Here is a 24,544-nt window from a genome sequence, read left to right on the forward strand (position 1 = left end):
TTTTTGGCCTATGGATGCCCCACTGTACCAGCTTCCTGTGAAAAGGCTCTTTTTCCTCAATCGAATTGCTTTTGCAGCTTTGTCAAAAGTCAGGTGGCCATAGTTGTAAGTTTAACTTATATCGAAGTACTTCATTTTTTTTAGGGTGCTTGGAAGTGGTATTGTGGTTTTAATTTTGATTTTCACATAGTCATTGTTATTACACAGAAATGCAATGGATTTATGTGTGCTGCTTATTTATTTTTATTCTCCTTTGCTTTCTGTTGGACAGATCAAGTTTTCTCGCATTGATTTAAAAGCTGTATCTTTGTTCTTGTTTTGTTTGCCCTTAGGACCATTCCCAGAGATTTTAGATATTTGTTTTTATAATTTTCACGAGTTTCACTAGGGAGCAGGTCAGTAGAGCTCCTCGGGTCATATCAGAGCTTCCTCACCCAAGCTACCATACTAGTTAACTGGCTTCACCGGAAGCTTGCCTGGGGCAAAGACGTCCAGCACGCTGTCACTCCCAATCCATTACATCCCACTGTGAGTGTCAGGGATGCTGGCTCAATGCATTCATCAGGAGGTGGTTCCAGCCCTGGGCCTGGGTTCCTCCCACTCCCTAGATGTCCCATCTACTACCCCTTTGCTGCATCTGTTAGGAGATGGATCCTGCAGGCCCCTTCTCAGGCACGCCTCCTGGGGTCTCTGGTCTATAATAAGCAGCTGTGGCTCTGACAAGCTGGGTATAACCACAAGTCAGGGCCTCCTTCACTATTGACTCACTTGTGCTGTCCTTTTTCAGATTGCTGGTCTTCATTGTCATTGGTACTGAGGCTCAGAACTAGGGCCTATCCAAGCAAAAATGGCCCTTAAAGGCCATCTGGTCCGGTGCCTTTCAACCCCAGCTACACTTTTAAATAAGCTGGGGAGTTTTTAAATTATCAATGTCAGGGTCCCCCACTCTAAATCAGTTAAACCAGAATCTCTGAGGGGGCAACTGGATGTTTGTAAAAATTCCCCAGGAGGCTCAAACGTACAGCCAGGATTGAGAACCATTTAATGTTGTCATTTAATCCCTTTATTTTACCGATGCCCAGAGAAGAGAATAGCTTGGCCACAGCTACACAAAGAGTTAGACTCGTTGTATGACTTTAGGCCAATTGTCTCAGCTTCGTCTCACCTCTGTCCCTCTTTATCAAGTACATCCTTACTTATTTCTCTGTCTCATCCAGTTATGCCTATAAGGCTGGCTCAACACAGAGCCGCCTACTTACTGCTATTCATGCTCATGTGAATTTTTTTTTTTTTTGAGGGAGAGAAAGTGCACGCACACAAGTAGGGTAGAGGGGCAGAGGGGGAGAGAGAGAGAGAGAGAGAGAGAGAGAGAGGATCTTAAGCAGGCTCCACACTCAGTGCAGAGCCTGATACAGGGATGGATCCCATGACCCCGGGATCATGACCTGAACTGAAATAAAAAACCAGACACTCAACCAACTGAGCCACCCAGGCGCCCCTTGGCGAAATTGTTCTTAAACAGCTTCCTCAGCTATGAGCTCATTCTGAGCTGAACCAACACCTTCTGAGTCTCTGGCTACTTCCCCCACTGGGCTGATAATGGCCTCCATACCCAGCAAGTGCTCAACACAGCTGCCCTCCAAGAACAGTGGAGAACACACAGGGGCACAGGGGGGTTGGAAGTCAGGCCTAGATCTGAATCCTGATTCCACCATGTAACCCCTCCTAAACTTCAGTTTTCCCCTCTGTAATATGAGCTTAAAACCTCTACCTTCATTGTTGGGTGTACTGTAAAGCTCTGACTTCTACTTCTCTGCTTTGTGCAGTCTCCTTCCAAGGCCCTGGGAGGGGCTCCCACAGTTTTATGGTCACATTTTTTATTCTTTTTCATAAAGAGAGCTCCTCCCCCAAATGTTATCAGCCTCAGACCCCACCAAATTTGGCTCAGCTCTTCCCCACCCAACAGAGCTGAAAAAGACTGTGTTCATAAAGTGTGGGACATGCAGTAGATGTTCCACAAATGTTACTTCCTTCAGAACAGCCCAGAAAAGGGATGCAAAGAGAGACAGAACTATAGCTGGTGTGCTTGTTACATGTCCCCTTTAATGTCTCAACTGTTGCATTCAGCCATCCAGCCCCCCCACCCACCCCGTTCCACGAGTGGCCTCTGGGCTCCAGACACAAGCCTGAGGGAAGCTAAGGCACCTGGCCCTCAAGCGAGGCCTCCTCAGCTCTAATGTGGCTGTGGATCCAGTCAAGGTAGCGGCTGACTTTAGTGTAAACGCCATAATTGTGGAGGCGCCCACAGCCCTCGCCCCAGCTCACCAAGCCCACCAGGAACGAGGTGCCACGGAAGGATGCAACCATAGGCCCCCCACTGTCGCCCTCACAGGCATCCTGTGAGTCCCCAAGGATGCCCGCGCACAGCATGTTCTCAGAGATCATGTTGTGCATGGCATTGATGCACTCGTTTTGAGGGACCACGGGGACCTTGATGAAGTTGAGGATGAAGGTGCGGTTTCTCTTGGCCTCGCTGCGATGGCCCCAGCCAGTCACCACCGTCTCCTGGCCAGCCTGGGTGAGCTCGCGCTCCGCAAGGCCACTGTCAGGGAGGCAGATGGGCACGATGGTCTGTGAGAGGATGGCGGGCTGGGCCAGGCGGAGCAGTGCGATGTCATTGTCTGAGGTGCTTCTGCTGTAGTTGGGATGCATGAGGACCTCCTTGATGTCCAGGTCCAACTCCCACTTCTCCCTGCGCCGCAGGTCATACTCCCCTATGGGGCAAGGGGGGCAGTTGGAGTGGTTGGGGGCAGCACCAGGGTCCACAGCTGGAGCGGACGTCACGCATCCCAGGCACTGCCATGGGTGCCACAAATCTCACATCCCTGCCAGGTGTCGTCTTAAAGGGGTGGAAGGCTGGTTGGAATTGAGGCTTCATTCGATGGGGCAGGGAGGCCTGGCGGCCGTGGGCAGTGAGCAGGGAGGCCAGGGACACAGAGAGGAGCCACAAAGGGTGTGTGGAGCTACTGTGGTGCAGAGACACGCCTCTCCTGCCAGCACTGCCGGCCTGAGAACAACGCAGCGACAAGCAACTGGGGGGGAGCTGACAGGGCGAGAACAGCAAGACACAAGACCCAGAGGGAAGAACCAACAGGACACAGGCTCTGCCGGGGAAGAAAGATCGGATCACACACCAGAGACAAGATCCTCCCCAGCAAGGCTGATGGCTCCTGGAGGGGCAGGGGCAGGGGAGTTGGAGATTCTAAGCCCAGTGCCACTGGAGGCCACTGGCCATTGGTTGTGTGGCAGTTTATTGCAGGGAATGTGAATTGGTCATTCTCAATACAGCTTTTCCTTCTTTTTTCCGCATGGACAGTGGAGAGCCCCTTCAGAAACTGGTACAGAGTGGGGCCCGGACTCAGGGCCCTGGGGACCACTGCAGCTGCCTTGCTGTGGCAGATGCCAGAGTCTCTGCCACTCAACTCCATCAGCTTATCAGTCTGTGTGAAGCATGGCCCTGGAGCCAGGCCATGTAGATCCCTTGTGGGTGTCTGTACCCGACAGCACTGGATGTCCACACAGCCTGCTCCATGTGAGTGGGAGTGAAGAGGCGTGTGTGTGTGTGTATGTGTGTGTGAGACGCCCCCCTCACTTTGCAAACACATGTGTGTAAGCACCTGGGCACCAGATTTGAAGAGAATCCCCACCTGCCATATACCAGGTGTCACTGCGTCTCAAATCCCACCAGGGGAGTGGCTTGGTCAGGGGAGCACTGAGGTCTCTTCTCCCCAGACACCTTCCGTGGAGCTCAAGCAGCCTCTTGTTCAAGCACCCCGAGGATCAGGGTCCCCAAACCTGGCCAGGCTGCTGGCACCACCCCTCCTGGAGGCCTCTGAGGCCCCTCCTGCCCAGCCCCAGTCCGTACCGAGCCTGACCATGAGCTTCTTAGAGTCCTCCATGCAGTGGGCCGCTGTCAGCACCCAGGACGTGTGGATGAGCACCGCCCCGCAGGCCAGCTTCTTCTTTGAGTCCAGCAGGATCACCTGGAATGGGAGTGGGCAGTGACATCACCACAACTACCCCTGACAGCTCCAGGCCAGGGCCCATGGCGCGCAGCACAGCCGTGGTTCTGAAGCCTGAGGTGCTGGCTGCAAAAGTGGATCTTTCCTGTTCCCTGGTCACACAGGCACAGACCCACGGCCCTTTGCTGGCATTTTCTATTTCTGCCTGTTTTACAGAGTTGGCCTGTGGTAGGGCCTCTCCCCACCTTTGCCCATGCTGTTGCTGTAGTTATTCTCCACAGCACCCAGAGAGTTCTACTCACCCTTGGGGCTCAGGCTGGGACTCAAGTCCCCTGAGGAGCCTTTGAAGCCTGAACGGGGATCCCTTGGGGTTCCATTAGGTCCTGTCCCACTGGCCATCCTGGCTTTGGTCCCATTGAGTCGCTGTGTTTAGGAGCCTGACCCTCCCAGAATCTTTGAGCTCCCCAAGGCCTGCCAATCCCCTGCTTATTGATTTCTGTGCCATCCAATGCCTGGGACCAAGTGTTAGCACCCACGGTGAGGCTGGAGCGGTATTCAGGGTCAACCATCCCTCCCACCTCTCTCCCAAGCAAAACACCTCTCTCACCTCTCCTCTCCCACCTCTCACCTCTCCAAGCAAAACACCCTGGGCCTCCGCCTAAAATGTCACTGGCAGTGCATTATCTTTCTGGCTCTTTAGTAAAATGATGGCTTGCCTTCCTGTACGTCCACCACATGCCCCTGTGCTCAGCCCATCCAGCCCTGGCTGCTATCCCCCATCAAGTACCTCCAGCTTTCCCCCCAGCTTTCCCTGAAATGGCTCCGCCATTAGCACAGCCCCCCACCCCAAGCAAAAGCAGCATTTCCCCTCCCCATCTGGGCATCCTGAGTGGGGGAACTCCCAGCAGGGGATCTGTGATTCCTCACCCAAGAGGCTGCTTCTCCTCTCACCTGCCAGGGGCTCTCCCCCCATCCGGATAGCTTCCCATTGACGAGCCTTGGATCTATTTGGTCAGCTTGGCTTGTGTCACGTTTCACAGTCTTGCGCTTCTTCTCCATTCGCCTCCCTGGCCTCCCACAGGGGAACTTCACTGAAGTAGGGGAAGCTGGTGAGCTCCTGCCGGGTACTGCTCCCTGAGACTGCCCCCCACCTTTGTCAACTTCCTGCCTGCAGCCTAGTTTGCCCCATTGTAGGGGTAAAGGCATATGTGATGCTTAGGGACCCAGTTACAGTAACTTGAAAATCCTCTCTGTTTGACTCTGACAAGAGTCAGATCAAGCAGCATCACTACCCATCCGTGTGTCCTTGGTCAGGTTGTTAAACTTCTCAGAATTCCCAGGGCCACTGGGAGTAATCCCTGAGATACATAAGTAAAGTCTCATGCTGGGATGCCACCAAGCTCTTAACACAGGTAAGAGATTATGGGGAGGAAGTGGTGGGCGTTCCTGGAGAGCCCCCAAAGTAGCTCTGAGCACAGTCGTAAGGTCCTCTGCCAGGGGGAGAGAGCATGTGATGGAGCATGGAGGGCTGGGAGGGCTGCCAGAGTCTGCTCATGATGGACCATGCATGCCAGGCTGAGAGATTTAGACTTGTAGGAGCAATGGGCAACTATCAGCAGGGGGATTGCATAGTGACAGAGAATGGAGACAGCAGCAACAAAATTCCAGAAACGAGACATGGCAGCTGACTATCTGAGAAAGCAAAAATCTCAGCCAGTAATAGGGGATTCTAGGAGTTGACTGCTTTTATTACCAAACACCACCGCCCCCTGCCTCAGTGCTTCCGAATAACACAGTATAGGTGGGACTGCAGACAGAAATGCTGAGTTTGGAAAGGAAACTACTAAAGCCCTAGACCTCTGTGCCAACCCCCCAGTGGCTTGACTCTCTTCTCCAAGCCTGCAGAAGTCCATAGGGGTATTCTCTGCACAGGGGGAACCAGAGACTGTGCAGAGCCACAGGAAAGAGTGATGTGCAAGACTGACCATAGGGAGTTACCCAGACATCTGCAGCTTCCCTGCTCCATTCCAGGGGGCTGGACTCTTCCCTGCTCTACTCCAGGGGGCTGGACAGCAGGCTGGACCCACCAAAACATGAACCTGGGGGATTCCTCTCAGGAAATGGCCTAAACACCTGAGGGGCTGGGCAGTAGGGATTCTGCTAGGTGACCTGGGCTTTCCAATGGCCTCATAGGAACACCCACAGGCCACCAGGTCCACCAGGCATTTCCTTGTAAGTTCCTGTGAATCTCTATTTCAAAATAAAAAGTGAGACATTTCTTCTAAGTAAATGGATTGGAATATGTTGTGGAACACTCCCTGAAAGAACACAAAGTCAAAGAAATGGAAAATAGAAGGATAATAAAATGAAAAGAGCAACCCAGAGGAAAAAGACCTGAATAATAGGATGTCCAAAAAGAGAGAACAGAGAAAGCAGCAGGGAGATTATCAAAGAAATAACTAAGGAAATGTGCCCTGAGGCCGAAGATATGGGTGCACCTAGGGCACTGTAGGTCGAATGACACAAGACCCATGGTGAGGAGCAACCTGCTGGAATTCATTATACCAGTTGTAAAACTCTCACTTCCTTGTACATATACAAAGTTGATAAAATGTATAAGAAGGAGAAGCCAGAGGTATAAGGGGAAATGGGATGCCAGACTGGACAAGGTGTCTTTAGAAAATAAAGCCAGTGGGACCTCATCAAAATAAAAAGCTTCTGCACAGTAAAGGAATCAGCAAAACTAAAAGGCAACTGACAGAATGGGAAAAGATATTTGCAAACAACATATCAGATAAAGGGTTAGTATCCAAAAATCTATAAAGAATTTATCAAACCCAACACCCAAAAAACAAATAATCCAGTGAAGAAATGGGCAAAAGACATGAATAGACACTTCTCCAAAGAAGACATCCAGATGGCCAACCGACACATGAAAACATGCTCAACATCACTCATCAACAGGGAAATACAAATCAAAACCACAATGAGTTACCACCTCACACCTGTCAGAATGCTAACATTAACAACTCAGGAAACGACAGATGTTCGTGAGGATGTGGAGAAAGGAGAACTCTTTTGCACTTCTGGTGGGAATGCAAACTGGTGCAGCCACTCTGGAAAACAGTATGGAGGTTCCTCAAAAAATTAGAACTACCCTATGACGCAGCCATTGCACTACTAGGTATTTATCCTAAGGATACAGGAGTGCTGTTTTGAAGTGGCACATGCTCCCCAATGTTTATAGCAGCGCTATTGACAATAGCCAAAGTATGGAAAGAGTCCAAATATCCATCAATGGATGAATGGATAAAGAAGATGTGGTATATATACACAAAGGAGAATTACTCAACAATCAAAAAGAATGAAATCTTGCCATTTGCAACAACATGGATGGAATTAGAGGGTATTATGCTAAGCGAAATAAGTCAGAGAAAGACAAATATATGACTTCACTCTATGAGGACTTTAAGATACAAAACAGATGAACATAAGGGAAGGGAAGCAAAAATAATATAAAAAGAGGGAGGGAGACAAAACATAAGAGACTCTTAAATATGGAGAACAGAGGGTTACTGGAGGGGTTGTGGGAAGGGGGATGGGCTAAATGGGTAAGGGGCATTAAAGGAATCTACTCCTGAAATCATTGTTGCACTACCTGAAATCATTGTTGCACTATATGCTAAGTAACGTGGATGTAAATTAAAAAAATAAATTAAATTAAAAGAAAGAAAGAAAGAAAGAAAGAAAAAAGAAAAAAAGAAAGGAAGGAAGGACGGAAGGAAGGAAGGAAGGAAGAAAAAGAAAATAAAGCTAGCAGGAGTAGTGGAGGAAGATGCCAGAGGCCTGGCCCCCTACATCCGCTCACAGTTTGGGAGATGAGTGACTTATGGGCTCATGCTCCTCCAGGAAATTGTCCCCAAGGTGAGCAGGGGTACCTGGAGGGAGGCAGGTAAGTGAGGAAAAGAGCAGGTGGGGGCACCCCCCAAATCTGGGACGGACCCCAGGACCGAGCACCCGGAGCAGGGGTGGCGCATTTCCTCGCTGGCTCCCCCGAAGCCTCCCCGGGCCGCCCCCTCCCCGGGTTGGGGGGCTCACCCGTGGGCTCGCACTGCAGGTGGTCGTCCCCCAGCTTGTAGCCCGGCGCGCAGCTGCAGCGGCGCCCGCCCTCCTCCTCCAGGCAGTAGTGCGCGCAGCCGCCGTTGTCCAGCGAGCAGTTGGAGAAGCTCACCTCTGCGCGGACAAGGGAGGGGGCGCCGGGAGGGCACGGTGGCGCGGCGCGACCGGCCCCCCCGCTCCGCGGGGGCCCCCTTCCTTTTCCCGTCCCCACTCCCTCCCCGCCCCGCGGGGCCCGACCGCTCGCCCATACCCCCGCCCCCCCTCCCCGCCCCCTACCGCGGCCGGCCCTCTCACCGTATAGGCAGAAGCGGCCCTCCCAGCCCGGGTCGCAGTCACAGCGGAAGGCGCTGATGCCGTCGATGCAATTGCCGTGCCCGCAACACGGGCTGTCGCACGGGTGATCAGGGGGTGGGGCCGCGCACTGGTCCTCGTCTGCGACACGGCGAAGGGGTGTCACTGGTGCCGCCAGCCCGTCCCCGTCCCTCCTGCGGCCCAAAGAACCCGAGGGGGCACGGGCACAGAGGCCTGGGATGGAGAGCGCACTCACCGATGTACTTGGCCCAGAAGGCCAGCTGTGGAGAGAAGGGGCAGCATGAGGGGCCGTCAGCCCGTGTGTGCCTGGGGAGCCCGCGGGTCCCCTCCCGGGTCCCACCCAGGTGGGGCAGGGGAGGGAAAGGCTTGTCGGGCCGGTGGCCAGCCAGGGTAGGGCCACACTCCTCCTTGCCTGCACCTCCTTTGCCATCTCCACCCCACCTCCCATTCACCCCACCCTACCCCCTTTGCGTCTGGAAGCCTGCTCTCTGGACTGTCTGCTACCACAACAGCCTCTGTAGGGGAAGGGACCCCAAATCCCTCAGCAGGGTGCTCAGCCTCCTTCCTGCCCCCATCACTCCTTTAGGCTTTTCTGGACTTCTCATGCTCATGGTCTTTCCCTAAGCCAGCTTCTCAAAGTTGAGACCTTCTGGGTTAGATGCTGATTGCTGGTTCGGAAGGTCTGCTGGTCTAACCAAGTCCCTGCTGCTGCTGCTGGTCTGGGGCCACCACACCTGAGATCCACTGCAGGATGCCTAACACCAGCAGGCCCCTGCAGCAGTGGCTGTGCTCTGTGGGGCCTGGGAGATCTTAGGGTGAGGTGGGAGAGCCATGGGAGGGATGTGATCTGCTCAGATGGTGGCTGCAGAAAGTCCTTTGGGCGTCAGCCGAGGAAGCCATTTGGGAAAAGAGGCCGTGGGGATCTAGGCCACGAGGTAGCAGCCAAAGGGGCAGACCAGAGCTCCCCCTCAGCCTGGGAAGGCCCTACAGACAGCTCAGAAGGGGCCCCCTGGTGGCAGCACAACTCTTTGTCCTAGTAGTTCAAGTAGGCCGTTGGGGATGGAGGGTCTGAGTCCTGTATCAGAGAGCCACCTCTCTTACCAATCCATTCTTCTACCTTAGGGCCACCACAGAGCCCTGGGAGCCAGAGAGGACATGGGCTCTTCCCTCAGATCCCCTGAGCAATCAGATTTAGCCCCTTGAGAATTTGAACTGAGGCACAGAGCAAGTGCATGTGAACAGACATCAGAACAGACACCCTGATGGGTAGGTGCGTGGCTGGAAGCAGAGAAGGTGGCATTTTGGCCACAGAGAACAGGCGAGGCAGTAGTGGCCAGTGGCGAGTGGCCAGAGAGTGGGCTGAACTTCCTGCAGTGGGACTGTTGTCCCAGCCTAAGGCTTCCCCGACTCCCAAGAGGGCCTCAGCAGTGGAGCCCCAGCTTGCTCATCCTGCAGGCCCCCGCCGGCCACCAGCCTACCCGCCCTCTTCAGCCAGCGCTGCAGCCTTACTGTGTCATCCACATTTTGGAAAATCTCCTGGGCCTCCTCCAAGTCACAGATCTCCTCCACGCACTCCCGCTCCAGGCTGCCGGCCCGGAGCTCCTCCAGGAAAGTGTTGGCTCGCTTGCGGATCCGCAGCACCCGGTGGGAGAGCTCTCTGCTGGAGAACACTGAGTCTGGTTTGGGAGGAGGGGGAGCTCACTTTGGTGGAGGGGCCTGAGGTGGGTGGGTGCTGGGGTAGGGGCCGCACTGCAGGGAGCCCAGTGAAGCCAGGAGAGGTTTTGTCTCGGACCCTCCAGACTTAAGACCCCTTCTCCTCTGCCCTCTTCCTCCACAGGCAGCAGATGGCCGGCCTTGGAGGACAGAGGACTTGGCCACTCGTGTGCTGAGCCAGGCAGCCCTCCCTTGGGACCCAGCCTGAGCTCCATGTGTGACCTTGAGCGGGTGGCTTTGCCTCTCTAACCCTCAGTTTATTCATGCAAACATGAGGAATAATGGTGTCAGATGGCACAGGGCCTGACACAGAACTGAGCACCCAGTGCTACATGCTGCTGTTATTACCAAGACTGCAAAGTTCAGTCGGTGGCATTGCTCTCTGAGTACCCCTGTGCAACCCTGTGTTGATGCTGTCCCTCCTCCTTCCCCGCTCCTCCTTGACCTCCCTAGCAGGGAGGAGCACTTCCCAGCCTTCCCCTCAGGCAGGCACCACTGGAGGACTGCAGACCTGTCTCCAGAGCTCTGAGAGGTGTCTGTTGGGGACAGCTGGGATGGAAGGACCAGGTCAGGGAAGTGAGGAAGAGAGGCCGGAGGGGCTGATGCAAAGGCCAGGAAAGGAAGGCATCAGAGTCTGGATAGGGAAGCCAAGTGGACCACAGGTGGGAGTGAACCCCCCCCCCCCCCCCCCCGACCCAGGCAGATGAGCAGCTCAAGAACAGGCACAAATGCCAACAGTAGCTGGTGTGCCTGGGGCGAGGGCGACACTGGCAACTCATTCCCTCTCAGGCCTCAGGAGGTGCCCTGGTTTCTTCCTGTTGGCTGTGGGGGCTGAGGGAGGGGTGGGGCAGGGCTGTCACCTCTCAGGTCACTGCCTTGGAGGAGAGGCCACCCTGCAGCTGGGTGGGGTGGTGGCCAGGCCTGGCTTTGGCTGTTGAGGGAGCAAGTACTTGGGTGGAGGGGAAAGGCCCCGGGGGACTCTGTGGCCTACTCCCAGGCTGGAGGAAGGAGCTTTGGGACATGACCCCCAGGGCTAACTGCGTCACAACAGTAGTCTGCTGTCACAGCTCCCCCCCACACCCCGCAGCCTCCACCTGCCAGGAAGTAGCTGCTGGGTTCCAACAGCTGGCCTGCAGGGGACTGTCAGTCACTTCCTCCCCATGTGTGCGTCTCACCTCCCCATGAGGCCCAGAGGAGATGCTGTGCGGTGTGAGGGCCTTGTGCGGCCCAAGAGGGCCTGTGAAGACCCGGAGGGTCCCAGGGAGGGAGTAGCGTGGCCTTACCAGGAGGAGCTGGTGTGGCGGAAGTTCCCCAGATGGTCACCAACAGGAAGAGGCTTGAGAGTTGCCACATTTTGAAGTTGCTGACACCTGTCTGAGGAGGACTCCTGAGCTTCCAGAAGCCCCACCAGCCCTGCTCTGCCTGCTGGCCGGCCCCCCAAATGGCAGCTGAATGCAAGGACTGAGGCTGGGGGGGTGGGTCCCTGTTCCCTAGACAGAGAACCACTGGCACCTCAGTGTCCTTGCCTATGTGGGGCTAAGGTCACAGCATTTCCCCAGAGTCTGAGGGATGAAGAGAAAAGGAAGAAAGGGCATGGAGTCCTGGGGAAGATCAAAGGTGACTCAGCACAAAAGGGCCATGGCAGCTGAGCCCAGAATGTTCCTGCCCTTCCTTGTCCTGTTCTTTGGTGAGGGTTAGGGGGTGGTGCCGTTGCTGATCTGATGGCCAGGCTAACATTTATTGGACATTCATGGTGTTTTCCCAGCAATTGGTACATGGTTCAGAAGCCAGGCCACCAAGTCAGACCACTTGGTGCAAATCCCAGCTCCGGGACAGCAATACTGGGCAGGATACCTAACTGCTCCTTGTCTCAGTTTCCTCATTTGTAAAATGGTTAGAAAAGCTGTCATTTCTGCCTTATTGGGGTTACTGTGAGAATTAAGTAAAATGCTCTAAAGACAGGGTTTGTACACAGCAAACACTCAGTAAATATCGGCTTAGACGAGTGAAGTAGCTTACTAAAAACCCGCAGCCAGGACACAGCAGAGCTAGGACCTGGCCCCAGGCCTAGAATCCTAGCCCCTGCCCCAAACTACCGGCTGCCCTACAAAGCCCCAGAAGTAGCCCTGCCAGCTGGAAACCTAGGAGCGAGCCCTCCACTGCCTCCAAGCCCCAGGGGTAGGCCTGCCTGCCCCATCCGCAACCTCCCCACTCCCTAGGTTTAGAGGTGGGGGTGAGGTGGGGGAGGACAGCTCCTGGGCTCCAAGCTGCCCCTGACGATGTCCTTCATCCCTGGAGGCCCTCTGACGACTTCTCCTTGCCTCAGAGTCTGGGAATAAGGCCCCTTGGAACTGTGGCACCCAGGCCTGAGGAATGCCAGCAAGCGCCCAGGCCGGCCTTGTGGCAGAGCCCTGATTTCCCATTAGCCCAAGCTCTAGCCAGCCTCTCGAACCCTGGCTGGAGGATTCAGACTTCACATCTGCCCATCCCTCCTCCACCCCCCTCACAGACCTGCCTCGAAGGGGACTTACTGGGGTGGGCCAGGGAGAAATTGCAAGGTCGCCGTCCTGCCGCCATGACAGTCTGGACCTCGAGTTAATCCATAACCACAAATATTTGCTTGGCCCTCAGTGCTGGCCACCCCCTCCACAGATAAACAAACAGGCTCCCAGCTCAGGATGGCCTGGTTTGCCCAAAGCCCACCTTTGTCCACCAATTGGTGTCAACCAGGAGGGAGGGAGCACTTGTCAAGCTGTCTCCAGATGTGGTCTCATTTTGGCCTCACAGTGGCTGCCTAAAGGAGGGACCTTGTCCTTATGTTGCAGATGGGGACATTTTTACCCAGATATATTGCAGTTTTCCCCAGACCTGCGCAATTGGTAATGATCCCATATTTCACCAAATCTAGGATGCCATTAACTGTAAGATGCACCTATTTTATGTGCTAGTATAAAAGGGGGAAAAAAACACTGTCAATTACATAGTGATACACTATCCCGATTTCCAATTTTCGTGCTGAAAAGATAAGCCTCTCAGGGTCCCTACCACGTGAGTGCCAGGCACTGGGCTAGACCCTCAGCTCCAGTCACCCCTATAGCTGCCCCCTACAATGGCACATGGCTACTCGTATAATCTCTCCTTTGCAGATGAGGACACTCAGAAATCTCTTATTCGTTGCCCAAATTCACCAAGCTGCTAAGTGGCAGACCTGGAGTAGACTCAGGTCTTCCTGGCACCTCTTGGCTGCTTTTGTAAACAAGTGAGAAAAACAGACTGGGTCCCAGAAAGGCTGTTAGGATGCTGGGAAAGAGCCCTGGCGCTGGTCCTTAAGCCTTCCAACATTTATTAGGCATCTTGCTTCCCTGCATGCACCATATGGGACATGCACCCATTTCTCCCATATCCAACTGGCTACCGGAGGACTTGACCACACCCCTCAAAGCTGGAGCCCCTGCAGGGGGCATGTGACCCTGCCCCCGTTGACCTCTGGGACTGCACAGGAAAGTCACCTGACCCGGGGGTCGATCAGATTCTCTACCTCGGTCCCAGGAGTAGGGCCTCCGAACTCTCGTTCCACTGTGAGCACTGGCCTGGGCGTCTGTGTCTGGGCCTAAAGCAGAGGAAGCTGAGGAGGAGGAAGATACAGATGAGTGAGAGAGGCAGAGACAGGAGACCTTAGACACCCAGGAAGCTGAGGGAGCAGCAAGGCGAGGCCCCTACCTCCTGAGTGGGCACATCCTGGCTTTAGGCTCTTGAGGGTCCTCTCCTCTCCTAGGAAACCCGCCTCTTTCCTTAACTTCCCTTAAATTGACTGGGGCAGCTCTGGATCCTACCATGGGAGGCCACCTAGGTGGGTGCAGCACCATGCCTGGGCTGTGGGGCTACAAGCCCTCGTGCTGCCCGCACAGCCGCTTGAGAAGGCAAAGAACGGGGTGAGGGGAAACCGGCACAAGCTGGGGTGGCCAGGGAAGGCTGCTGGAAGAGGTGGGGCTTCAGCTGGAGGTCACAGGACTGGCAGGACCCTGGTAATGGAGGAAGGGCCCTCAGGAGGAGAGGGAGAGGGGGCAAGGAGACAAACAGCAGGGGAGGTGCTGGCATGGGGAGGGGTGGAAGGGAGGGGGAGGAGGAGGAGGGAGTAGAACTTGGAAGGGAACCTGTGGGAGTGGAGAGCCAGTGGCCATGTGGGAGGGTCTGTGGCAGCTGCTTTGAAAAGGGGACACGCGGTCCTCAGGACTCAGCAGGAAGCACGGAGACCATATGCTTGACCACATGAGAGGGTGGAGCGCGCCCCATCCTTGCTCTGGTGTCGCCCTTCTAAGTGCACACTGTTCTAGGCTGGCCTCTCCTCCACTCCGCTTCCTGCTGCCCCCCAGCGCCAGGCACAGTGGGTGTTCACTGAGACCCCCCCTCCTTCCCTGCCCCACCAGAGTCCTCACCTGCCACTTGTCCCCCCCCCGCCCCAGCTAGCGAAGACGTTCATTGCCGGGTGAAGCCTACCTAGGGCGCCCACGCTGGTCCTGAACGTGGATAAGGGCCCCTGCCTGCTGTGCTCACAGCCCCACCCACCCGGAGGCCCAAAGCCCTGGCTCCCGGGAGAGCCAAGGCAGCTGCGGTGGGACAAGTGAAGGATGCAGGGACCTGCGGAGGCCCCGAAGGCTGCCCAGAGAAGGGCAGAGGTTCTTCACGCTTGTCCGCCTGCTGGGGCACCACGGTGGGGGAGCCTGCCTCCTGGGCTCCTCGCTGGCTGGCAGCGCAGGGGACCCGGACGACCTCCCTGGAAGGGGAAGGGTCCCCACCATCAGCTAGTCCCTGAGTTGTGCTGGCTGAAAGGCCGCCATCACTTGAGGAGTGCTGCCGCGAAGCCAGGGGTCAGTGCTCCAGGAAACCGGTTTCCATCCGGGCCGCTCCTCTGGTCCTGAGGGAGGGTCCAGGCCGCTGTTCCAAGGGGCCGCCTCGCCTGGCTTGGGGGGCACTGCCGATTTGCCTTGTCGCCGCCGGGGTGTTCCTTCCCAGGTGTGAGTCACCCCTGTTGGCCCGAAGTCAGGCTGACTCCAGATGCCACAGCATCACAGCCGTGAATGAGAGAGCGAGGAAGGACCTCCGTTGGCAGGGTATTCGCTGCATTTGTGAGGACACAGGCAGAGACATAAGAAGCAAAGGTGTGTGGGGTGGGGCGGGGCGGGGTGTGGGGGGGTGTGGCGCAAAACCATGAGATGGCCTCCAGCATGGTCATCCTCGGGGTCAGGCGCATACGGGTTTAAACTTCATCTTGGCTCCCTCAGCCTCAATTTCCACATCCGTAAAATGAGGCCAAGACTAGTGTGCACCTCAGGTGGTTGGTATGAGGATTGAATTAAATATTTTCTACAAGGTGGACAGAGACTTTGGTGATCAGTCAACACCAATGTCCTCTCTTGGCTCCCCCCAGTATCCTAGAGAGACAGGGAGGTGTCACGTGAAGCTTGTGAGGATCAGAACCCTGGGGAAAGTGGGTGTCCCTGTTGATAAGTGCCCGTGAAGGTGTGCAGGAGGTGGGGCAGGAGAGGCAGGACAGGGAGAGGCAGGGACAGCTGCCCTGTGTGGGGCAGCTCAGCAGCGATGGGCTCAGAGCATCCAGAGGCCCCAATCTCCCCGGGGCTGGGGTGTACTCTTCCAGAGCACTGGCTCTGACTCTCTGACCTGCATGGGTGGCAGAACCCAACCTGAGCTACCCCTCCTGACCAGAGGGGCGGGATGGAGGCTCATGGGACTGCTGCAGGCTCTCGCCAGCTCCCCGGCGTCTTATCCCTTCCCTCCTGCAGGAAAGCCTTGGAGCTGCTCAGGGCTCAGCCCAGGTCAGGCAGGGAAGAGAGAAACTGGACAGGCCCTGGGGAGCTCCCCTTTAACAAGTGGAGATGGATGGATGCAGCCTGATGTCAATGGCACAATGACTCACAGATTCTTTAAAAAAAAAAAAAAAAAAAAGTTTGAGGAATAATTTTCATACAATAAAGTTAGCTTTTTATAATTTTTTTAAACATTTATTTATTTTTGAGAGAGAGACAGTGCAAGTGGGGAAGGGGCAAGGAGATGGGGAGACACAGAATCCGAAGCAGGCTCCAGGCTCTGAGCTGTCTGCACAGATCCCGGCAAAGGCCTTGACCTCACGAATTGCAAGATCATGACCTGAGCCGAAGTCAGTTGCTTAACCGACTGAACCTCCCAGGCCCCCCATTCTGTTTGTTTTGACAAATGTATGTAATAGTGTAACCACCACAATTATGATATGGAACATTTCTGTCACCCTGAAAATTCCCCTGTGCCCCACCAGCAGCCTCTGGCAACCCCTGATCTGGACTCTGTTGTTTATTCTAGAATGGCATATAAATGGAGTCCTACAGTATGTAGACTTTACGACTGGCTTCTATCACTCAACATAAAATAAAGCTTTTGAGACTCTTCCATGTGGATATGGGTATCACTAGTTTCTGTAGCTGAGTAGTTTCCATTATATGGATATACCACAGTTGGTTACCCATTCACCACTTCTTGGCTATTATTTATTTTTCTTAATTTACATCCAAATTCGTTAGCATATAGTGCAACAATGATTTCAGGAGTAGATTCCTTAGTGAGTTCTTAGCTGTTATTAATAAAACTTCTAGAACATTCATGTAGAGGACTTAGTGTGGCTATGTTTGCGTTTTTCTTGGGCAAATATGTATAAATGGGACTGCTGAGTTGTTTGCATTTTTCTTGGGCAAATATGTATAAATGGGATTGCTGAGTTATGTGTAAGTACATGTTTACTCTTACTAAAAAACAAAAACAGGAGCACCTGGGCGGCTCAGTTGGTTACGTTTGACTCTTGATTTCCGCTCAGGTCAGGATCTCCTAGTTTGTGAGTTCAAACCCCGCGTTGGGCTCCACAGAGCCTGCTTGGGATTTTCTCTCTCTCTCTCCTTCTGCCCCTCCCTCCCATCTCTCTCAAGAATAAATAAATAGGGGCGCCTGGGTGGCGCAGTCGGTTAAGCGTCCGACTTCAGCCAGGTCACGATCTCGCGGTCCGTGAGTTCGAGCCCCGTGTCGGGCTCTGGGCTGATGGCTCAGAGCCTGGAGCCTGTTTCCGATTCTGTGTCTCCCTCTCTCTCTGCCCCTCCCCCGTTCGTTCTTTTTCTCTCTCTGTCCCAAAAAAAAAAAAATGTTGGAAAAAAAAAATTAAAAAAAAAAAAAAGAATAAATAAATAAATTTTAAAAATACTGTTAAATAAAGTGGCCATACCATTTCGTGTTCCCACAAGCAAAATATGAGTGTTCTAGTCGTTCTGCATCCTTCCCAGAACTTGGCGTGGTCAGCTTTTGGTTTAATTTTGTTATATTTAGTCATTCTACTGGTGTGTGGTAGTATTTCATTTCATTTCCCTGATCACTAATGATGCTAAGCATTAAAAAAAAAATTAAAAAAAATAGCTTGCTGGGATTTTGAATGGATTGAGTTGATTCTATAGAACAATCCGGGGAGAACAGACATCTTAAGAATGGTCTTCTGATCTATTAGTGTCGTATTTGTCCCCATTTACTTAGGTCTTTGTTAATTTCTCTCACCAGTGTTTGGTAGCTTTTAGCATATAGACCCTGAACATATTTTGTTAAATTTATCACTACTTATTTTGTGTTTTTAAAAATGCTATCACAAATGGCATTTTACATATTTCAATTTAAAACTGTGTGCTACTGGCATATAGAAATACAATTGATTTTTTTTATTGAGACTTTGTTCAGTTTTATTGAGATAAAACTAACATATAACATTATATTAGATAAAGGCATACAATATGATTTAATATATGTATACTTTGCAAAATGATCACCACAGTAAGTTTAGTTGATGTCCATCACTTCACATGGATATAATTTTTTTTCTTGTGATGAGAATTTTTTAAACCTACTGCCTTCGTGACTTTCATAAATACAATACAGAATGATTAGCTATGGTTACCATGTTACACATTACATCCCCAGAACTTATTTATAGCTGGAAGTTTGTACCATTTGACCACTGTACCCCTCACCCCCACCTCTGGTAACCAATAATCTGTTTTTTTAATCTTTGAGTTCAGTTTTTTTAGATTCTACATGTAAGTGAGATCATACAGTATTTATCTTAGACTTATTTCCTGATTCGACAAGCATGTGCTGGGGTGACCAGCCATCCCAGTTTGTCTGGGACTGTCCCGATTTTAGCACCAGAAGTCCTACATCTGGTAAACTCTTCCCTGGGATGAGAAAAGTCCCAGTTTTCAGTGACAGATACAGAAGGTTAGGGAAAAGGTACAAAATGCAAAGGTGACCACAAAAAAGAGGGGCTGAAGGTGATACTGGTTGTTGTACCAAATGGACCCAGGACTCCCCCAGTATCTGCTGCTGACGAGGACAACCGTGACCTCCGCGACCTGCGGTTAATGATCACGCATCACCTATTATCACACCACCCTGGTGATGACCTAAGTGCACTGTAACTGGGAGCACAGACATCCGCTCTGCCTGTGAGTTAACTATCATGCTGTGTATCTAGACAGTGCTAGTTTGATCTTGACGTGGTGAATATCGTGACCATATTTTTTTTTAAGAGTTCAGATAATGAAAATGAGAATGATTACAATATCAATGCCACCATGAACCAGACGTCACGGTTATTTGGAAAGCTAAGAGATTGTGTTATTTTAATGGCAGCTGGATAAGGGAGGTAAATCATCAAAAAGGGCATACTGCACCAAATGGAGAGAAGAATTTGGGAGTGAGCATGGTGGACAAAGGAATGTAAAAGATGATTCTCACAGGTCCTCAAGGAAACAGGCAAGTAATTCTAAATTAATCAAAAGAGGTTTTTTGGGTTTTTTTTTTTTTTTTTTTTTTTGGTCTCCCCCAAAGACCTCAATTCTCAATTGAAAATAGTGGCTGCTTGGGGCACCTGGGTGGCTCAGTCGGTTGAGCATCCAACTCGTGGTTTCAGCTTAGGTCATGATCCCAGGGTTGTGGGATGGAGCCCTGGATCAGGCTCCGAGCTGAGTGTGGAGCCTGCTTGGGATTCTCTCTTTCTCTCCCTCTGCCCCCTCTCCCCCTCAAATTAAAAAAAAAAAAAATAGTGGCTGCTGAATTAGCATGGGCGTACCATATGAATGAATATATTGCTCCTTTGATTGTTCTATGACACCAAGTAAAGTTACATTTCCTCATTCAGAGGCTGTACCTGAAATATCCTGTGGGTGAACCACAGATAAAATTTTGATAACAGATGTGTTGCCCCTTTACAGGGCAACAATCATGCTTTCCATAGTATACAGAGGACTGAGTCCAACCATGGCAATAAAGAAAGATTCTCCTACCTCTTAAGCACTTTGATTTGAAAAGTGGAGTTTCAAATGGTCTTTTTGATTTCCGGGAAGATTTTAATGAAACTTCAGGAAAAAAATTTTAAATGTTGATGATATACAAAGGAAGCACTGCTTCCCTGCACATTTGACAGACGGTGCGAATGTCAATTTTTGCAAATTCTGTTCGGGCTATGAACCATTACCAAAGAAAATGAAAAGGTCTTACCTGCCGAATGTCCTGCACACATGGGTAATGGAGTGTGGTTTGCTTCCTATGATATTGAGGCTTTCCCAATGAAAGGTTTGGTTATTTCTCAGTTTCTTCAAAATATACAAAAGCACTTAATGAGCTATTTGATGTTCTAGAAGTGGAAGGAGATGGTCTCCTTTACACATATGTGCCTATGAGAGGGCTGTCATCACCGCCAGTCATGGAAGAGATCTTAAAAAGTTAGGCTACCATCAAATCATATTTTCAAAGTGTAGGACAAGAAGAATGTCCTCTAATTTGAAAACATATTGAGAATGAGAATGGAGAAAAGGATTGCATTCAAGTGGAAATTTACAAATGGTTCTTTCCAAAACTGATGATCTTTGAAGAGGCCAGAAGGATCCTGAAAAAGGATGAACTGACAGCACCTGAGGTGTTCAATGTTCTGTGTAGGAAATAACAAAAACTCATGTAATAAAAAATGACTCAGATTTGGGGAAGTAAAACAAAATGTCACTGGAAGAGGACAACCAATTTAAACAGGACTTTCTCACTTCTTTACTAAGACTGGAATTTGTAATCCAACTTTAATATCATAAGCTCAAATATCTCTGCTTTAAAACCATTTTCACACACAGAGAAGGAGAGAGAGATTACAAAATTACATTTTGTAATTGTATGACACGCAGGGTGCTTCAAAATGTTTAAAAAGGATGCAACTTTAGGTGTTGAATTTATTGATGCAAAGGGGCTGACAGAACAGCTGGTCTACAAAACCAGCCTACAGATACAAAGAGGATGGGCATTTTTGGAGAGCTGGAAGCTAATCCCTACAAGTCTAAAAACCTGCTGTTGTTAGTAAGATCTAAAGTATTCCATGCTCAAATGATTTCGTTGAGAGGATCGGTACCTTGATGCCATCACACTGGACTGACAGCACGCATTAGTGTAATGTGGGCTTAATAAACGCAGCACTACAAGTCAAAGCATATGATGTTTGGCCATACCTAGTTAGACCACTACATAAAAGAAGGGTTTCCTAAAGGCTGCGCAAGAAAACAGAAAGAGGTAAAAATATCCACTGCATCATAGGACAGAAATATCATTGCTATTTTTAAATATTGGTAATATGTTTAATTAGTCCTACTGTACTTACATTCTCCTCTTAAAAAGTCTTACATGTATGTATCTTTTTTTTTAATACTTTATTTTTGTCGAGTAGTTTTAGGTTCATAGCAAAATTGAAGGGAAAGTACAGAGATTTCCCATATACCCCCCCCAACTCTCCACCCCCACTGCATAGCCTTCCTGCCCCCCCATCACCATCTCCACCAGAGTGTACATTTGTTAAACTAACAAACCTACCTTAACACATCATAATCAGCCAAAGTCCTTAGTTTACATTTGTGTTTCCTCTTGATGTGGTACATTCTAGGGGTTTGGACAAATGCATAATGACATGTGTCCATCGTTATAGTATCCCACATGGTATTTCCACTGCCTGAAAATCATCTCTGCTTCATCTATTTCTCCCTGCCCCGCCCCCCACCCCACCCCCAACTCCTGGCAGGGGTTTTTCACTGTCTCCGTACTTCTGCCTTTTGTAAATTATCATAGAAGAATGCCATGGAATCATACCATATGCAGTCTTTTACATGTATGTATCTTAATACAAATTTTAAGTATCCAATAATGAGTTAAAATAAATTGCTGCATCAGAGAATAAAAACATCATATAACTATTTTTGTATTTCTCACAAAGTAGTCCTACTACTATTAATTGCCATTAATAATCCTATTGTTCTGTCTAAATAATAGCATTTATGTAACACAAAAGTAAATAATATAGGATATATCATTTCCAGTAAATACCGATTTTTCATATTTCATATTTATGATTCTAATAAATGATTCCAAATAAGCTATTTTTCATATTTCTATGTTAAAGTAATACATACACACGTATAATTATTTTTTACAGATTATCACGGGTTGAGGAGTCTGGTACGGCTGGGCCCCAACGTGGCTCTCTAAAACTGTTCACGCGAACACACGTCCCACCTCCTCCTCGCCTGAGTTCCGTTTAACGCTAGGGATGCAGAGCCTACTAAGGCCCGGCCGCCATCCCCAAGAGGCTCACAGTGGCGAGGAAGCCAGACCCATAACAGGCCGGCCGAGAGCCAGGCCGAAGGTGCCAGGACGGAGGTGGCCCAGGTAACTTGGCCCCAAAGAGGCCTTCTGGGAAGGCTGCCTGGAGGCGGCGGGGCCGGACCTCGGGTCGCGGGCGTGGGAAGAGCGGAGGAGCGCGGCACGCCGGCCTCTCCGGGCGGGAGGGCGGCCCGAACGGACTCGCGCGGCCGGGTCTCCCTCCCCGCCCCTGCCATCCCCCGGCGCCCCGGGTCCCCCGGGCCATCCTATGCCGAGCTCCGCGCGGATCGGAAGCCAAAGCCGGAAGGGCCGTCCTGCGGCGGGGTGTCCTCTCCCGTTGCCAGCGCGGCCGCCGACCTCGTCGCCAGCAAGCCCGGGGCCCCGCCGCCCTCCCGCTGAGTCAGCCGGTGAGTCAGCGCCCCCTGACCGCGCCGCGTCTGGGCCGGGGTGAGGGCCGCAGGGCGGGGGCGGGGAGGGGAGGAAGGTAGAGAGGAGGCGGGGAGGAGGGAGGCGGGGAGGAGGGAGGCGGGGAGGGAGGGAGGGGGAAGGAAGGTGGCGGGAGGGGAAGGGGGGAGAGGGAGGGCGGGGAAGGGAGGAGAAGAGGATGGGGAGGAGGAAGGAGGGGGAAAGGGTGGAGGGAAGGAGGAAAGGAGGGAGAGAGGGAAGGGAGGAAGGGCAATGTCCAAAGCAAGGGTTCGCCACCTTTGGCCTGCCGGCCAAATCTGGCCTGCCTTGTTCTCGGTCAGCTCAGGAACCAAGAATGGATTGTACATTTTGTTATTGTTGAAAAATACGACGAGATTAGTATTTTGTAACAAGTGAAAATTATATAAAATTCAAACGTCAAATTTCAGCGTCCATGAAAAGTTGTACTGGAACAGCAACGCTCATGTGTTACATCTGTCCATGACTGCTTTCAGGACATTGGTACTGGGCAATTATGACAGACTGTATGGCCCCCAAAGCCTTAAGTGTTTACTAGGTCTACCTTTACACGCTTGCGGTCCACATTCCAGGGGTGCTCAAGGCCCTGGCTCTTAATTAAGGCAACACTGTCCTTGGAGAGCACATTCTGGGGCGGGGGTGGGGGATTCCCACCCTGGGGAGCCATTCCAGCCCTCTAAGCCTTACCCCAGTGTTTGTCCACCCAGCAGGAGAGCCTTTCACAGGCCTCAGGCCACCTTCTGTCCTCGCTGAACTTGCTGTGCCCTGGGGCAGGGGCCTCCTCCCTGCAGCCTGGGGACCCAGGATTCTTCTGTACACTCTTTCAGAGCTCTACCCTATGTGGTGTGATGGGGTCCCCTGGGACCACACGCTTGCTTGGAGCTAAGCCTTGTGCTCCTGGTTACCCATTAACCAGCTTAGTCCTTACACAAAGTTTCAGGGAAGTCAGGCCTGCACATTTATTGCCTTGTTGCTCCCAGGAACTCTGACAAGCCCCATCACCTTCAGCCTGCGGCTGACTGTCTTGGTGATCCAGGTTCTGGCTTTAGGCCAGTTGTGGCTTAAGGCAGTGTTTTTGCAATTTTTTTTTTTTTTAAACCTCTGTCCTCAGTAAGAAATACATTTTACATTGCAGCCAAGTTTCACAAAAAGGTTAAGTTTCACCTATTACAGGTGATTACTCCTACCATCGTCTGTTCCTCTCTTCTGTTTTTTTACAAATGACGATCATCACGGGGTGCCTGGGTGGCGCAGTCAGCCAAGTGTCCAACTCTTGATTTCGGCTCAGGTCATGATCGTGCTGTTGGCAGGTTCAAGCCCCACATCAGGCTCTGTGCTGACAGTAAAGCCTGCTTGGGATTCTGTCTCCTGTCTCCCTCTCTCTCTCTCTGCCCCTCCCCTGCTTTCTCTCTTTCTCTCTCAAAAATAAATAAACATTTAAATAATAAATTAAAAAATAAAAACGAGCATGAAACACTAAACTAATTTTATGACTCACTCATAGGGTGCAAGCTGCAATACGAAAGACGTGTTTGATGGTATCCAGACATAGCTGTCTTTTCTCTTTTTCAGCACAAAGCACAGCAGCAGGAAAGGCCTCCTTCACCTGTTGGCAGAGGCTTCCTGGCTCTCAGTCTTCATGACTCCCCTAGATGCCCTTGACCTAAGAGAGAGCTCTCAACTTCCATTTATTGAACAATAAATACACATATCTGTTTGTTTCTACCTGACGTGCATTTACCTGGGGGTGGGAGAGGAGGGGAGGAATTGGGGACAAGGACTTACTCTTCACTCTACCTAAGTGCTGTTTGAAATCTGTCACATACGTATTAATTTAAATTTTTTATTTAAAATCATTTCAAGTTGGGGCACCTGGGTGGCTCAGTCAGTTAAGCCGCGGCTCTTGATTTTGGCTTAGAAATCTCACGTTTTCAGATCAAGCCCCTTGTGTCGGGCTGTGTGCTGATAGGGGAGCCTGCTTGGGATTCTCTCTGTCCCTCCCCTACTCTTGACCAAGGGCCCTTGAGCAAGTGGGGTCTTTCTCTTTCTCTCAAAATAAACAAAAAGAAAATAAAACTACATTAAAAAAATAAAAATAAAAACATTTCAAAATAAAAATAAAAACATTTCAAGCCTACAAAAAGGTGTCCGGAACACATGTAACAGTGCTGTACTCACCACCAAGTTCATGCATTCTATCTTCCTCTCACTCCATCCGGGGG

General features: G+C 51.3%; 1 protein-coding gene and 1 long non-coding RNA gene across 7 annotated transcripts; one reads left to right on the top strand and one right to left on the bottom strand.

Moving 5' to 3' along the window:
- Positions 1-1,873: 1,873 nt before the first annotated feature.
- PROC (protein C, inactivator of coagulation factors Va and VIIIa) lies at positions 1,874-12,827 on the bottom strand. 6 transcript variants are annotated; one of them, XM_040474753.1, is made up of 10 exons: positions 12,698-12,804; positions 11,450-11,536; positions 10,678-10,800; positions 9,963-10,129; positions 8,689-8,713; positions 8,436-8,573; positions 8,121-8,255; positions 4,974-5,113; positions 3,926-4,043; positions 2,084-2,774 (listed from the first exon to the last, which is right to left on the bottom strand). In XM_040474753.1, exons 1-10 carry the CDS (start codon positions 12,741-12,743, stop codon positions 2,197-2,199), a joined length of 1,557 nt encoding a protein of 518 aa, XP_040330687.1. In that variant the 5' UTR covers positions 12,744-12,804; the 3' UTR covers positions 2,084-2,196. The 6 variants fall into 6 exon arrangements, with proteins under 6 accessions (XP_040330685.1, XP_040330684.1, XP_040330687.1 ...); XM_040474751.1 differs by having other exon boundaries at positions 1,874-2,774; positions 8,121-8,573; positions 11,450-11,540; positions 12,698-12,827; XM_040474750.1 differs by having other exon boundaries at positions 1,874-2,774; positions 8,121-8,573; positions 12,698-12,805.
- Positions 12,828-21,719: 8,892 nt separating this feature from the next.
- Positions 21,720-24,047, top strand: LOC121030400 (uncharacterized). Its single transcript, XR_005790180.1, has 2 exons — positions 21,720-22,285; positions 23,895-24,047. It is a non-coding gene; the product is annotated as an uncharacterized LOC121030400 (long non-coding RNA).
- Positions 24,048-24,544: the final 497 nt, after the last annotated feature.

This window comes from Herpailurus yagouaroundi, unplaced genomic scaffold, assembly GCF_014898765.1.
Source record: "Herpailurus yagouaroundi ecotype Mexico unplaced genomic scaffold, PumYag 140, whole genome shotgun sequence".
Lineage (NCBI taxonomy): Eukaryota > Metazoa > Chordata > Mammalia > Carnivora > Felidae > Herpailurus > Herpailurus yagouaroundi.

Bases quoted from the DNA above. Each gene is read 5' to 3' on its own strand.
- PROC (XM_040474750.1), bottom strand. From the start codon at position 12,743: ATGGCGGCAGGACGGCGACCTTGCAATTTCTCCCTGGCCCACCCCA. The intron at 10,130-10,677 runs GTCTGCAGTCCT...CTCCCAAACCAG, and splicing joins TCTCAGAGCTCTGGAGACAG to ACTCAGTGTTCTCCAGCAGA. The intron at 2,775-3,925 runs GTACGGACTGGG...CTTGCCCCATAG, and splicing joins GAAGCTCATGGTCAGGCTCG to GGGAGTATGACCTGCGGCGC.